Source organism: Neolamprologus multifasciatus, chromosome 7 (genome assembly GCF_963576455.1).
Source record: "Neolamprologus multifasciatus chromosome 7, fNeoMul1.2, whole genome shotgun sequence".
Classification (NCBI taxonomy): domain Eukaryota; kingdom Metazoa; phylum Chordata; class Actinopteri; order Cichliformes; family Cichlidae; genus Neolamprologus; species Neolamprologus multifasciatus.
Window position 1 is genome coordinate 45,691,984 of NC_140445.1, and position 13,299 is coordinate 45,705,282.

Sequence of the window (13,299 nt, forward strand, 5' to 3'; positions counted from 1 at the left end):
TGGTTACTTTATTTTCAAACAACAACCTCTCTGCAACCTGGTATATGTGCCGAACAGTTTATGTTTATTTGACTTTTTAAAAAAGTACTTAAATGTCAAACCGATGTCCTGTGAAAAAAAAATCATGAAAATTATGTACAAGGTTTGAATGTCTAAAATTAAGGTGAATGAGCTTGCAGATACAATGTTTCTGTCTCTTATTTTCATCACAAACCTCAAGTTCAACTCATCTTATGAACACAGTCACAAGTTAACATTCAGTTTTATAATTACTGTAGAATCTGAAGTGACATAATCATACTTCTGACAATTACTCACTGAACATGATTTAAAAAAAAAACTTTCTTAATCAAATGGTCAGAATGGTGAGTTCAAATTTAGCTTCTTCCATATGATTCACTGAATCGCTCAGTGAGATAGGCGCCTGCTGTAACTGGCGGATATTTGTTGGAGCTATCACAGCAGGTGATCAGAGCCTCGTCATCCGGCTGGACAAAGTAAGCCAGAGACTGCCGTGTGCTGGAGTCTCCGACAGGGGGCAGCAAAACCCTGTGGAGCTAAGAAACAACAAGCAACACTAAACTATAATCCTAATGCCATGGCATATGCAAAAACTTTTTTGGGAAGCATTTTAACTCTGTTGGCTTCAAAAAAGATCATGGGTCACAAAAACATATCTAGAGTTAAAGTAGGTGAAACCTTTCTTATTTCCTATAAATAACCCAATCTGACATATGTAGTCATTTACTTTTCTATTTACAGTGCATTTTCATAACCTTGTCATAAAATTTTGGGGCGAAAATATCCCCTTCACTCACCACAGAGACGAACTGATCGCTCGTCCAGCGCTGCATCAGGTCAGCGATATTGATGAGGATGGCTCCGGGGATACAGGGAACAGGGATGAATTCACCTGAGCGTGTACGCACCTGACGGTCAAAAAGTGTCAGGAGGATAACAGGATTATTTGATGCTTTGCTTGACTTTAACACATAATGTGTTACTAACTAAGCAAAACACATGACTGACAATTGAAGAAACAGTGATGACAGCTGTTTAAAGTGGCACACCACAGGAATTCCAGCTTAAGTGAGTTTGTAAATTAATCAGACCTTTTTTCAGTATGTTACCAAGCAACTTATGTGCTTGTGTGTCCCAGTGGCACAGGTGGATATAAGGTCTTACCTGCAGACCTTCTGAGCTCTGGAACAGCAGAGTAATGCTTCCATAGTCTGAATGCTCTCCACATCGCAGCTGGCCCTCCTTTGCTTTCTCACTAGTCACTGGTGGGTAGTAGAGAGATCGCATCGTAGTGCCATTTTTGTCAGCTAGAGGAGACACAGCAGTGTTGTCAATGCAGTGTATCTCTTGTTTGTTTGTACCAATTTATGGACCAATCTTCCAAAACCGTAATCTGGTTTGCCTTGAGGTTACACTTTACAAAAAAGAAAGATTAGATTTTCAGTCATTTCCCTTGTTTGTTACTCGTATTTACATGTGTCTTGTATTTATATTCATTTTTCTTTTATTTTGTGCTGTACTTTTATGTTATTTTTTAATTTAGGAGAAGAGCTATATAAAGTACTAAATGAATATAATATATAGTACATAAATTAAGCTAACATGTCTTGGTTGAACATTTTGCCCTTATTATTCTTCCTAATTTTGTAGAATTAGATACTGCCAGTTTGTGTGTGTGAATAAAACCTTCTCACAAGGTTCATACGATCTGGGATCAGTGACCGCCCCTCATGACATGTAGCTTGAACACTTAGTAAAACTGATCCTATGCCACTGTATGCTGGGTACAGTGTATGGGTAAACATACTTCCTATTAAACGGTGTGCACGCAAGAAGACTTCTGGGTCGAGTCCCAGACTGTGAGCCATCACCCTCAGCAACCGAAGACTCAGCTCTTTGCAGCGCAGAAAAAAGGATGTCTGGAACTCCTGAAAACTTTCCAAACTGCCTGACGATGGCCATTTCTACAACAGAAATCAACAGAACCACATCAGAGTCTGTCTAATGATAATACTGATATTGATATCTTAAAGTACCCATAGTATGCTCATTGACCTACTTATAGTTTCAGTGGTATAATAGGATAGGTTTATGCTTTAATGTTCAATACATAAAAAAAATTGTTATCCTGTTATCCTGGACTTTACTGTACCAGCTTGTGTTGTTTTGTTATAATGTGTATTTAATGTAGAGAATGAGTCTGTAACCTTGCTGGTACTATTAAAAGTGCATAGCAGCTGAAAACGGATTCCAATTCCGATGGCTTGTTTGTATTACTCTCAATGGGGTGTGTTGGTGTCCACTATTTTAATGTTTGTTTTGCTGTCAAATAACAAAAATGAAATATGTAAAAAGAACAAGTTTATCTGGAATTTTGTGATATTAAGATGCAGGACATGTCAGTGACTTATAATTGGGCATAGAGGTGCGAGGGCTTGATGTGGATTTTGGCTTTTAACTTCAAATCCAAGAAACAAGAAGAAACAAGTGACACTCTGGAGTCCAGAGAAAAACCACCCATGTTTCAGCACCTTGTACGACCACCTGTGGTAGTAATATTTAAAATACTGCCTCCTGTGTCACTCTTTCAGATTGTGTTATTGTTCACACTCTTCATTATAATGTTGCTCCAGTTCATCGAGGTGTGTAGTTGTTTGCTTATGCACAGTTCTGTTAATGTCCCACCACATAATTTCAGACAGGTTGAAGTTTGTACTTTGACCGTGCGGTTGCAACACTCTCATTCTCTTCTTTTTCATTCATTCAGTTGTAGATTACCTGGGATCTTTGTCCTTTTGCATGAACCTATTCTGGTCAACCTAGAGCTGTTGGACAGATGGCCTCACATTTGACTCTAAAATACTTGGCATGCAGAGGAGTTCATGGCCAACCAGTGACTAAGGGCCCAGATCCTGTAGCTGCAAAACAAGCCCAATTTATCACCTGTCCACCAGTGTGCTTGAGAGTTAGGATGAGGTATATGTGCTAATATGCTGTTTTTGGTCCCTGATAAACAAGGTGCTGTACACTGTAGACAAACATCTCCACTTCGCTCACATTTGTCCAAAGAAGAGATTGAGGAGTCTTGGACAGAAGAGTCTTTGTGCTGGCAACCCTTATGAACAAGAAGCCATATTTGTTCAGTCTTTTCCTAACTGGAACTTCATGAACTTTAACATTTAACTTCCAACTGAAGCCTATGGAGATGTAACTTTATTTCATTAAGAACTGCATGCTCTGACCTTGAGTGAACTTGTAGGATGCCCATTCCAGGGATGACTGTGTAATTGTGTTAAGATTATGGAATTGCCTCTGGAGAAGGTCTCCCCCAGATCAACAAACTGCCAAACCTCTGCTCATATAGAGTTGGTTACACTTGCTGATTATCAAGCCAATTATGTGCATTTGATGCAATCAAGTGTATTCAATAAGCAGCACCCCTGCTGCTACTTGCCCTCTTAATAGGGTGTACATAGTTTTTTCACAGTACTGCGCAGAGTTCAACATTTATTTTCCTGATTCCTCTCCAAACTTAACAGAGCTTTCTCTAAAGTAACAGATACTGAGTAACTTGTACTTTAAACCCCCTGACTGATAACCTTGTGGCACCATGCAGTTGTTGTGTCTGAGCCCAAACTCTTAAGGTTAACCATAAAATAAATAAAATGATGAAAACAAACAATCAAGGCTTTTGCCTCCGAGTTATACTATATCAGGATGAAGGGATGCAGTGTTGAAAGACTCCTTCAGGTCCCCAGGTCGACGTGGATTCAACCTATAAAGAAATTATCCGAATTTAAACTCTCCTCCGCACATTAAGTATAAAACGTATGCTTCCTACCTCTCCGTCTCCAATGACACCCAACCGTGGTTAGGGTTGTTCACGAAACTTTTCCTGCTGAAGGGTTGCTTCAGTTCATCTGGCTGCAGGAAGAATTTCTTGGATATGTCCATAACACAGTCCACCTATCCAAACACACAAGAAGAAAAAGACGGATTCCAGTGTAAGTTCCTCGATAATAATTTGATTCTATCTAACTGGCCTCACCTCCTCCTGAGTAATCCCCGTGTTCCTCAGAAATGCAAAACCAACATCTCTAATGCTGATTTCAACTCTGTGCTTAAACTCTGCAACTGCTCGTCAGCGACATCCTTCTCGCTCAGCCTGTAGGCGCCGAAATCCACAACTGGGATGTTCATTGTAAAAAAAACAACCCTAAAGTTTCTTCAGTAAAAACAGCGTCGGGTTAAAAGGCAGCCTGACCTGAACGCAAACAGTAAAAAGAAATCGCAAATGTCCAACACTAGTATCTCCTATCTAGTATCTAGACTTTCGGTCACATGACATTGTCTAGCCAATAGGAAAAATTCTCTTAATAATACCAAATTGTGCAATAGCGGACTATCTTCTCACCTTTGGATGTCCTCAGGTGTGTTGTTGTAAATGTGGCAGCGGGCAATAACTGAGCTAAAAAAAAAAAAGAAAGAAAGAAAAGAAAACAGCTTCTCCCGTAATTTTTCCTTCTTGTGTTGATCAGAACATTAATATCTCAAATGTTTGATTTGAAGAAAGAGTGGAGCATCTCCTTTGCAGGATGCGGGTTCATGGGGATTTACTATGTTGGTGCCACCAGTTGTATCCTTGAACGGTTCCCTCGGTTCATAGAAGACGCCTCTAAAATCTATGGAGCCTCTGCAGGGGCTTTGACGGCTGCTGTTCTTACTTTGGGAATACCACTAGGTGAGTTTTTAGCTTCTTCTATACCTTCACGACCTCCATTTATCTTCTATGTACACAAAACATAGAATCTATTATCTAATAGGCAGATATAACAATAGTGAAGAAAGAGGCAATGCCGCTATCAGCATAATATATATATAGTTTTTGCAAAACTGCAGTTAAGTCATAAATCACTTTTTTATGATAAATGTATTGCTGTTCCGATGGTGGAAAACTGAGCACAAACAAACATTTGTGGGAAATTACAAAGTATTGCTAGAGCTAAATCAATTGCCTGAATCATAAAAAAAACCCACCTTTGCTGTTTAGTTATAAAAACTAAACTAAAAGATTTGTGTCCTATGTAAAGATCCACTGTGATGGAAAAACTGAGATATGCAATGTACTTGTATTTGTCTGATATTATCAAAAAGAGAAGAATTTATATGCAGATGTTGGCCCTTAAAGAAAAATGACTTTGGCACCCCTAAGTTATTGTTTTAATTCTCACAACGTTTTTCCTCTCTCCCATCTTTGATTGTCTGCACTTTGCCAGAGATGGTTCTAGTCCCCTCTGGTGTTGCTGCATCTTATTTGATTTAAGAAAAACACATACACAGGAAAAGTAAAGTACATTAGCCTAGTGAGCTTACTCAGTATCTCTGATTGGTGACAAGGGAAAGGAAAACAACTTTAGTACAGTGACTGAAGAATTGGCTCTCTGAGTCTCTGTAACAGTTATCGGTTATGATTTTTCTAATATCTTGTTCTGTATTTTTTTCTGGTGAGTCTATTTGATATTGGATTCACATCATTAAGACTTATCTAACCGTTCAGTGACCCCTAACACCCTCTGGATAGGGAATTGTCTAGCCAATAGGTGAGGTCTTTTCCAAGCCTGGAAGACACTGCTCCCAACAAGCTATAAATGTTTAATCACAGGATAAAGGTAATCATTCAGAAAAACTTTGCATTCATTTACAGCAACCCTTATGTCTTAAGGCCCAAGTGGACCCAAGGATCAAGGGTTCAGATTTTTCCTTTAGCTAGATACAGAATCACTCATGTGTTTACACAGTGATAATAGGTCACTTTATCTCAAATCAGCCAATTCTTAAAATCTTTCCTGCTGGTACAAAGTTTCTTAACATCACAATGAACCAGGCTCTGCAGTTTGAGACGGACATTAAAATGTGTGATAACTTGCTAGTTAAAATATGAAAAAAGTCCAGTGCTCCTGCAAAGTTCCATATTTGATCACTCATTAATAAAAAAAATTAAAAAGGCAATTAGTGACAGTTTTTGAATGAATGTAGCTGAATTTTACAATACTGCAAATAAAGTATGAAGACTTCTTTTTTGCCCGAGACTCTTAGCCACAATTATGAAAAGAAAATCCCTTTTTATTCAGCTTTCATGCTGGATTGACCAAATGTGACAAGGTGTACCACAAAAAGAAAATATCAGAAGATAGTTTCATCCAATTCAAACAAAAATCTGGAGTTTTCAGATAGTACTTTAATTTATTTTATTTTCAAGATTTTAAGTTACCCAATTGTAGAATATTTACTGTTAAACCTTCCCCAATTTGTATAAAATGTTATCATTTATAGTGTGGATGTAGAAAGAAAAAAGTAAACGAAAAAAAAAGCAAATTATACAATACAACTTTATTTATAGAGCACATTTAAAAACCAACGGTATGCCGAAGTGCTTCACATAAAAGACAGAAAATAAGACAAAAATATTATAAAAATTAAATATTATTAAATATTATAGGACCATAACCAAGTACCAATTATGCTAACAGGTCAGTGTCACTAATACACAGGAATAGCATAAAATGCTAAAACATGTTAAAATGACAAAGCCATTAAAAATATGTATAAAAGGTAAAATAGACGAAGTCCAGGGATTAGATACAGGCATTAACTAGCAGGAAAGGCAAGGTTAAATAAATAGGTTTTTAACCGTGATTTAAATGATTGGATAGAATCAGACGCCCGGATAGCAATACGAAGGTTATTCCATAAATCTGGGAGCAGCCAAGGCAATTGCACGGTCACCTCTAGACTTCAGACGAGATTTTGGCTGCACCAGGAGTAACCGAGTAGATGATCTCAGTGCTCGAGCGGGAATGTACAAACTAAGGAGCTCGATAAGGTAGCTCGGGGCTGCCTTGTTGACAATTTTAAAAATAAGCAGCAGTAGTTTAAATTGGATGCGGTATTTAATGGGTAGCCAGTGCAGGTCAGCTAGAACAGGGGTAATAGAGGTATACCTCCCAGTTCCCGTCAGAAGGCGTGCTGCCGCATTTTGAACAGTTTACAGTCTATGAAGAAGGGCAGAATGAAAACCGAAATAAAGGGAGTTGCAGTAATCCAGCCTAGAGGTCACAAAGGCATGAATAAGCTTTTCCAGGTCTTTATACAGAACATAATGCCTAGCCTTGGAAATGACACGCAGTTGGTAGAAACTAGATCTAACTACAGCGGACACTTGTTTATCAAATTTAAAAGAGCTATCCAGCAACACGCCCAACTTGCTAACAGTGTCAGAGAGGGAGCTGGCAAGGGAACCAAAGGCATCACGAAATTGTCTGTGAAGAATATTGCTATCAAATACCATGATTTCAGTTTTCTTATCATTTAAGATAAGAGAGTTTCCTAAGAGCCACTCTTTGACCTCACACATGCACTCTTGAAAGCAGTGCAGAGACCAAACAGGATCATCAGCAAGTTCAAAGTAGATCTGTCAGCATAACAATGATAAGTGATATTGTATTTCTCAAAGATTGCGCCTATAGGGAGCATATACAGCTAGAATAGAATAGGGCCCAGCACAGATCCTTGAGGCACGCCACAGTAGACAGGTGCAGCGGAGGAAGAGCAGGTGCCCAGGTTGACCGAGAAGGACCTATTGAAGAAGTATGATTTAAACCAATCAAGGGCAACACCTCTAATGCCTACAGTATGCTCAAGCCTCGCTAACAAGATGCTGTGATCCACCATGTCAAAAGCCGAGGATAAATCCAATAGAACTAGGACCACAGAGCGTCCAGTATCAGCAATTAGAAGAAGATCATTTAGGACTCTAAGCAAAGCTGTTTCAGTGCTGTGACGTGGTTTAAAGGCAGGCTGGAATTTATCAATAATATCATTTGCATCCAAATACGACTGGAATTGTGAAAGAACTATCCTCTCGAGAATTTTAGACAGGAACAGGAGCTTAGAGATCGGTCTGTAATTAGCATAATCATTATAATCAAGGTTTCTTTTTTTTAAGACTGCGGCTGGACTACAGCATGTTTAAGAGCTGACGGGACACCGGCGCCATCTTTGAAAAAGAAGTCCTGAGAGATTAATTAAACAAAAAACACAATTTTTTTATTTTATTTTTTTTTACAACAAATAACCATTCCAGTGCATGTGATATTGAGTTACTTTTGTTTATGCAGAGAAGTGCTGTGCCGACTTGATGTCAATAGCCAAAGAGGCTAGGAAGCACAAACTGGGACCCTTGCATCCATCTTTCAAACTGCTTCAGAGAGTGCAGGACACTCTGCTGAAGCATCTACCAGAAGATGCCCATGTTCGAGCCTCTGGGAAGCTCAGTGTGTCCCTGACCAGAGTGTCTGATGTGAAGAACGTACTAGTGTCAGAGTTTGACAGCAGAGAAGAACTCATTCAGGTATATTTTACAGCTTGGAGCCATTTTCATCCAGCAAAACTCTTCAAGGTTCAAGATACAATTTATTGTCAGAATTCCCAGCTTTATAAGTATACATAAAAAGGATCAGATATGACTATTGATTATACAGCTATCACTGTTTTCCTCATTGCTAAAATGGATTTAAAGGCACAGTGTGTAAAATCTCAACACTAGACGTCAGTAGATAGCAGTCACTCGAACTCTGTTTTATTACTCCTTTCCTGAATTTCTGTTTTCTATTTACACTGCAGGAAGCTATAAAACTTTGTTACAGAAGTCAGCTTGCTGCTGTTAGCTGCTGTTAATGAAACTTTCTTTAAAGTGGATCTAACATAGTTGAACTTGAACAATGAATAAACTCTCATATGATGTGAGAATGTAATCAAACTGTTTATTAGACGGAAAGTGTGATTTTTAGGATACTCGAAACTCACATTAGTTGGCATAATGTCAGCTTACAACCAGCTATTGTTGTTGTTTGGCCAACTCATTGTCAGCTGTGCACAGACAGGAGGGTCACATATTTAATCTTCTGACAATAAGTAACTGCAACTAGGAATAAATAAGCATGTTTATACAAGTTTTCATGTGATAGAAACTTGACTTCAGTTCGGGAGATGAGGCCTGAGGTGAGAAGAAAGAGGCCGAGGTAGAAATGAGGGAGGAGAGAGCAGTGGTGGAGGAGGAGAAAGACATGATGGCAATATACATACTCATAAGGTATATATGTGCTTGATCTCTAGCTGCATCTATTAGGTGGATCAGTGACGTCCGTCACAGCCACTGTATTCAAGATGGGAGAGCAACGTGGCTCATATTTATTTTTAAAGGATTTTAAAGGATAAATTCAAGTTCAAGAACGCATCAATTTGCTGGAAGATATATTTTAACAATAACTAATTTCTGTTTATGAGTACATTTTCTTCTGTTAAATAACCTAAACAAAGTACCTACTGTACCGTTAAAGGCTGACCAGAAAGACAAGAGACAAGACAGGACAAGTAGAAGAGAATTTTTGAGAAACTAGGTAGAGGAATAATTCTGTTGCATGGATGAGTTTGTGTTTCTACATCCAACGTGACATAATATCTGACCTTTTCTAGGCCCTCATATGCAGCTGCTTCGTCCCTTTTTACTGTGGTGTCATTCCACCCAGATACCGTGGAGTGGTAAGTATATTAGAAAGGTTGAAATGACAACCCAGTTGACATTACAGCACATAAACAGAGTTACACTTAGTTGTGTAACAGTATTCTGGTTTCTATCTGTGCAGCTGGCAGCATATGGAGACATCTCAAAGCTCTGCTTGTGTCTTATCCTGATTTGTAAAACCAAGTTGAATTAAGGTTAAAGTAAATGTTATCTGGATGACATATATGCTAAAAGTGATTGAGCCTTCATCAGAAACGGTGTACAGTTTTTTCAGTGTTAAATAATCTGAATATCTGGTTCTATGTGGTTGTGACATGGGCCAAGATTATACCTAATGACAAACAGCTTACTTTTCCACTCAGCACTATGTGGACGGTGCCGTCACTGACAACCTGCCTGGTTGTCAACTGAAACAGACAATCACGTTCTCACCATATGCTGGCACGAGTGATATCTGCCCCCAGGCAAGCACACTAAACCTCCCTGAGGTATGCTTCAACAATGTCAGCATCCAGGTCAACTCAGAGAACCTCTACAGAGTGACCAGCACCTTCTTCCCTCCAGAGCCTGAGGTGTGTTACAGATTTGTGTAGATTTGTGTAGATTTCTGTTATTTTCATCAGTTTTCATCAGTTTGAATTTTTACAGGCAATGGCTGAAATTTGTCACAATGGCTACAGGGATGCTTTTCGTTTCCTACAAGTGAACAGTAAGGACGTTGATATTCATGAGAATAAACTGGCTCCAAAAGATTCAACTCAAAATAAAACAAAAGATACAAAATAGACCATTCCATAGAAGCGTTTGTTAGATTTGTTTTTCTTTACTCCTTATCACATTGGACTTCTTTGCTTATCACAGATCTGATCAGCAGTGAGTGTCCCATAAGAAATCTGGCAATCGATTCATTTAAATATGTCTGCTGTGAAGTGGTGAAAGAGTCCAGCGTGAAGGCACAGCAGGATGGATTGAACACACTTCGGGAAGATCACTGGTGGTTGGATCCACACCTCGTAGAAAATCTCCCGATTGAAATTCAAAGGGGTAAGGACAGTTCGCCTGTGATGGTTTCAGCAGGGAAAATACAGCAGACAGATAATATACCATTGAGCCAGTGCAATCATTTTTTTAATGCAGTCAAAGTAAATATGTTTTTTATTGTATTTGTGTCAGTGCTATGCGTGGCCTGCAGAGAGACACGTACTGCTGATGGTCTGTTCTCCTACATGACTGGGTACCTGCCAAAGAAAGTGACTTCTTACATACAGATCCCCTATTTTCTGCCTGTTGAGTTGGTCAGCTCTCTATCCCAGAGGTACTTACTTACTATTCTTTATGTTGGATCCACCACATTCAAATGATTTATGCTTACACGGAGCCCTTTTCTTCCCTGTGATCTTAAAATCAAAAACTGTTCTTTTGTTGTTGATGCCAAAAATGTATTTTTCATTCTCAACTTCTAAACTGGGCGAACATTATTTAGTTTTTACTGTCAGTTATTTTTGTCAGAAGTAAAAATTTAAAACGGATTTTCATTCTGGACCAATATTTCGGTCTAACCTTTAATGTAGGTTTTATACAGATTATTTCCCCTTTAGGGATAATGCAGATTTTACATCAAAGTGCCAAGTGCTTTGACCTTTCACAGCCATTATGGATTCATGTGTTTCTATTTCTTTGATTGCTTCTTTCAGATTAGTTTACTGGATTCCAGATCTACAGAGGGACATGAGCTGGCTCTATAGCATGGTTGGAGACATATACAAACAAGCATTGAAGGACAACAAGGAGGAGAGTGATAGGTAGGCAGTGAAATGATAAACTCTTGATAAATGAGCAGGTTGTAATGTGATTTCACTGGTGCAGACATGATATCATATCTAAAAGTACAAATGAGATAAATGTAGTCCTTAGTTTTATAGATGTCCTGAACCAAAGATTTGGATAACATGATTAAAATCTAGATAAGATAATTGTTGAAAAATCTATCATTGGATTTATTTCTTGGAACAATGGCCATGAGATGTTCTGACAGTGGATTCAGAAGATTTTCCACACACATATTAATTTCAATGTTTGTTTTTCCAGTGAACCACCTCTGCGCAGATCTAAAAGCCTGCCATTAGGCCTGAACCTGTGCAGTGAAGGAGGAGATATAAACAATTCCTCAGTGACCCCAGAAGCCACTTCTGCCTCTAGCCGTACCTTTACGTGCAACACACACAGTACATTGGCTCACATGCTTCTGATACCACCCACTGGCAGTGGCACGTCTGGGTTTAATGAAACCACCCTAAAACCAAGTGCAGGTAGAGGCTGGGGTTTGGGCAGAGTTACGGGATGGCTGGGAAATTCAACCAAAAAAACTTGAAATCTCAAGAAAAAAACCCCATAACAAGCAAAAACAACTGTGATTGTGTGTAGCCCAGTCTGAGAAACTGCAAGACATATTATCTTTTTGGCAGCAGCTGGCAACATTAGCTAAACAAAGAAAACAAATAAATAAACAAATAATGACTTGCAATAATCTTTTTTGCCACTCTAATAGGATATAATGAAAAAAAAATCATTTATTTGTGTCATCATGCTTAGATTACTTCAATGCCCTGTTTACAAGCTTAGATAAATCATCTCTTTCTTGCCTACAAACTATGCAAAATGGCATGGCCGGATTACCATGTTCTAGTAAGCAAGCTCACATTGCTCATTTTTTTTTAATTTAAAAGTATTGTATTTACACTAAATAGGGAGGCTGTAGTCTATTTACCCCATCTGCTCCTTAAACACACTGCTATTGGCTGTCTTTGATCACAGGCTCAGTCAGTTGTTCCTCACACATCACTGAACACTAAGGGTGGACAGAGCCTTTCAGACACTGGCACTAAGGGCTTGAGATGGTCTCCTACTACAACTATACATACCTGACTCTGTGGACTCCTTTAAAATGCATTTGCAAACTTGTCTTTCATATGTATATATTCCTGCTATTTTTTATTGTGATTCTTCCAAGTTTTATTTTGTTTATTCTGTAAACTTGTATGGCTCTTTGTGACTACATAGCTGTATAAGTGTTTTATCAATAAACGCCTAATATTTTACTTACATATGAGTATTTAATGTTTACTTGGCTTTCATTTGGATCCATTCTTCTCACACACAGCCATAATGCCCAAATTGGAGCTTTTGAGCATTAACAAACAAATGCACAAACCAGTTTGATGTAAGGTTCAAGTGTCAAGTAAATAAATAGAAAGGTGTGTGTGTGTGTGTGTGTGTGTGAGCTGGGGTGTATTACTGGAGCTGTAAAAGTAAATATGTATCTCGTGGTATTTTTGATTTTGATGTTTTGTTTTGTTTTTTAAATATCTATTATAGCTCTTGTAACCACATAAATATTTTTCAGATATAAACAATACAAATAAGCCAAATATTTGATTTGAACAAAGTCACACATTTAAGTTCAACATTGGGGCAAATAAATAGAATCATTTTGTTTATTTATTTTACCTAATACAATGCTCATTTGCTAATATGATATAACACACACGTGTTTCTTGGGTTTTTTGTATCTCATAAATTATAGCCCTTCACAAACACCTAACCAGTCAGAATGGTCATGGCGTTTTCCCACTTGTGCCTCCCATATTTTTGTACACAGTGCGGAGTTGTCTAACTAATGAAAACTGTATCACATG

The 13,299-nt window shown here is 38.3% G+C and overlaps 2 protein-coding genes across 2 annotated transcripts; one reads left to right on the forward strand and one right to left on the reverse strand.

Moving 5' to 3' along the window:
- Nucleotides 1-311: 311 nt before the first annotated feature.
- On the reverse strand, nucleotides 312-4,333 carry LOC146515095 (uncharacterized). Its single transcript, XM_085168958.1, is given in 8 exon segments — nucleotides 312-557; nucleotides 819-929; nucleotides 1,186-1,328; nucleotides 1,829-1,985; nucleotides 3,730-3,796; nucleotides 3,863-3,987; nucleotides 4,070-4,119; nucleotides 4,122-4,333. Coding segments are annotated over 8 exon segments (933 nt in total). The 5' UTR covers nucleotides 4,222-4,333; the 3' UTR covers nucleotides 312-377.
- Nucleotides 4,334-4,367: 34 nt separating this feature from the next.
- On the forward strand, nucleotides 4,368-13,072 carry LOC146515096 (patatin-like phospholipase domain-containing protein 2). The gene is made up of 9 exons (XM_085168946.1): nucleotides 4,368-4,762; nucleotides 8,199-8,431; nucleotides 9,556-9,621; nucleotides 9,967-10,176; nucleotides 10,253-10,313; nucleotides 10,466-10,648; nucleotides 10,778-10,919; nucleotides 11,299-11,406; nucleotides 11,693-13,072. The coding sequence occupies exons 1-9, from the start codon at nucleotides 4,576-4,578 to the stop codon at nucleotides 11,973-11,975; spliced, it is 1,473 nt and encodes a 490-aa protein (XP_085025072.1). The 5' UTR covers nucleotides 4,368-4,575; the 3' UTR covers nucleotides 11,976-13,072.
- The last annotated feature ends 227 nt before the right edge of the window (nucleotides 13,073-13,299 follow it).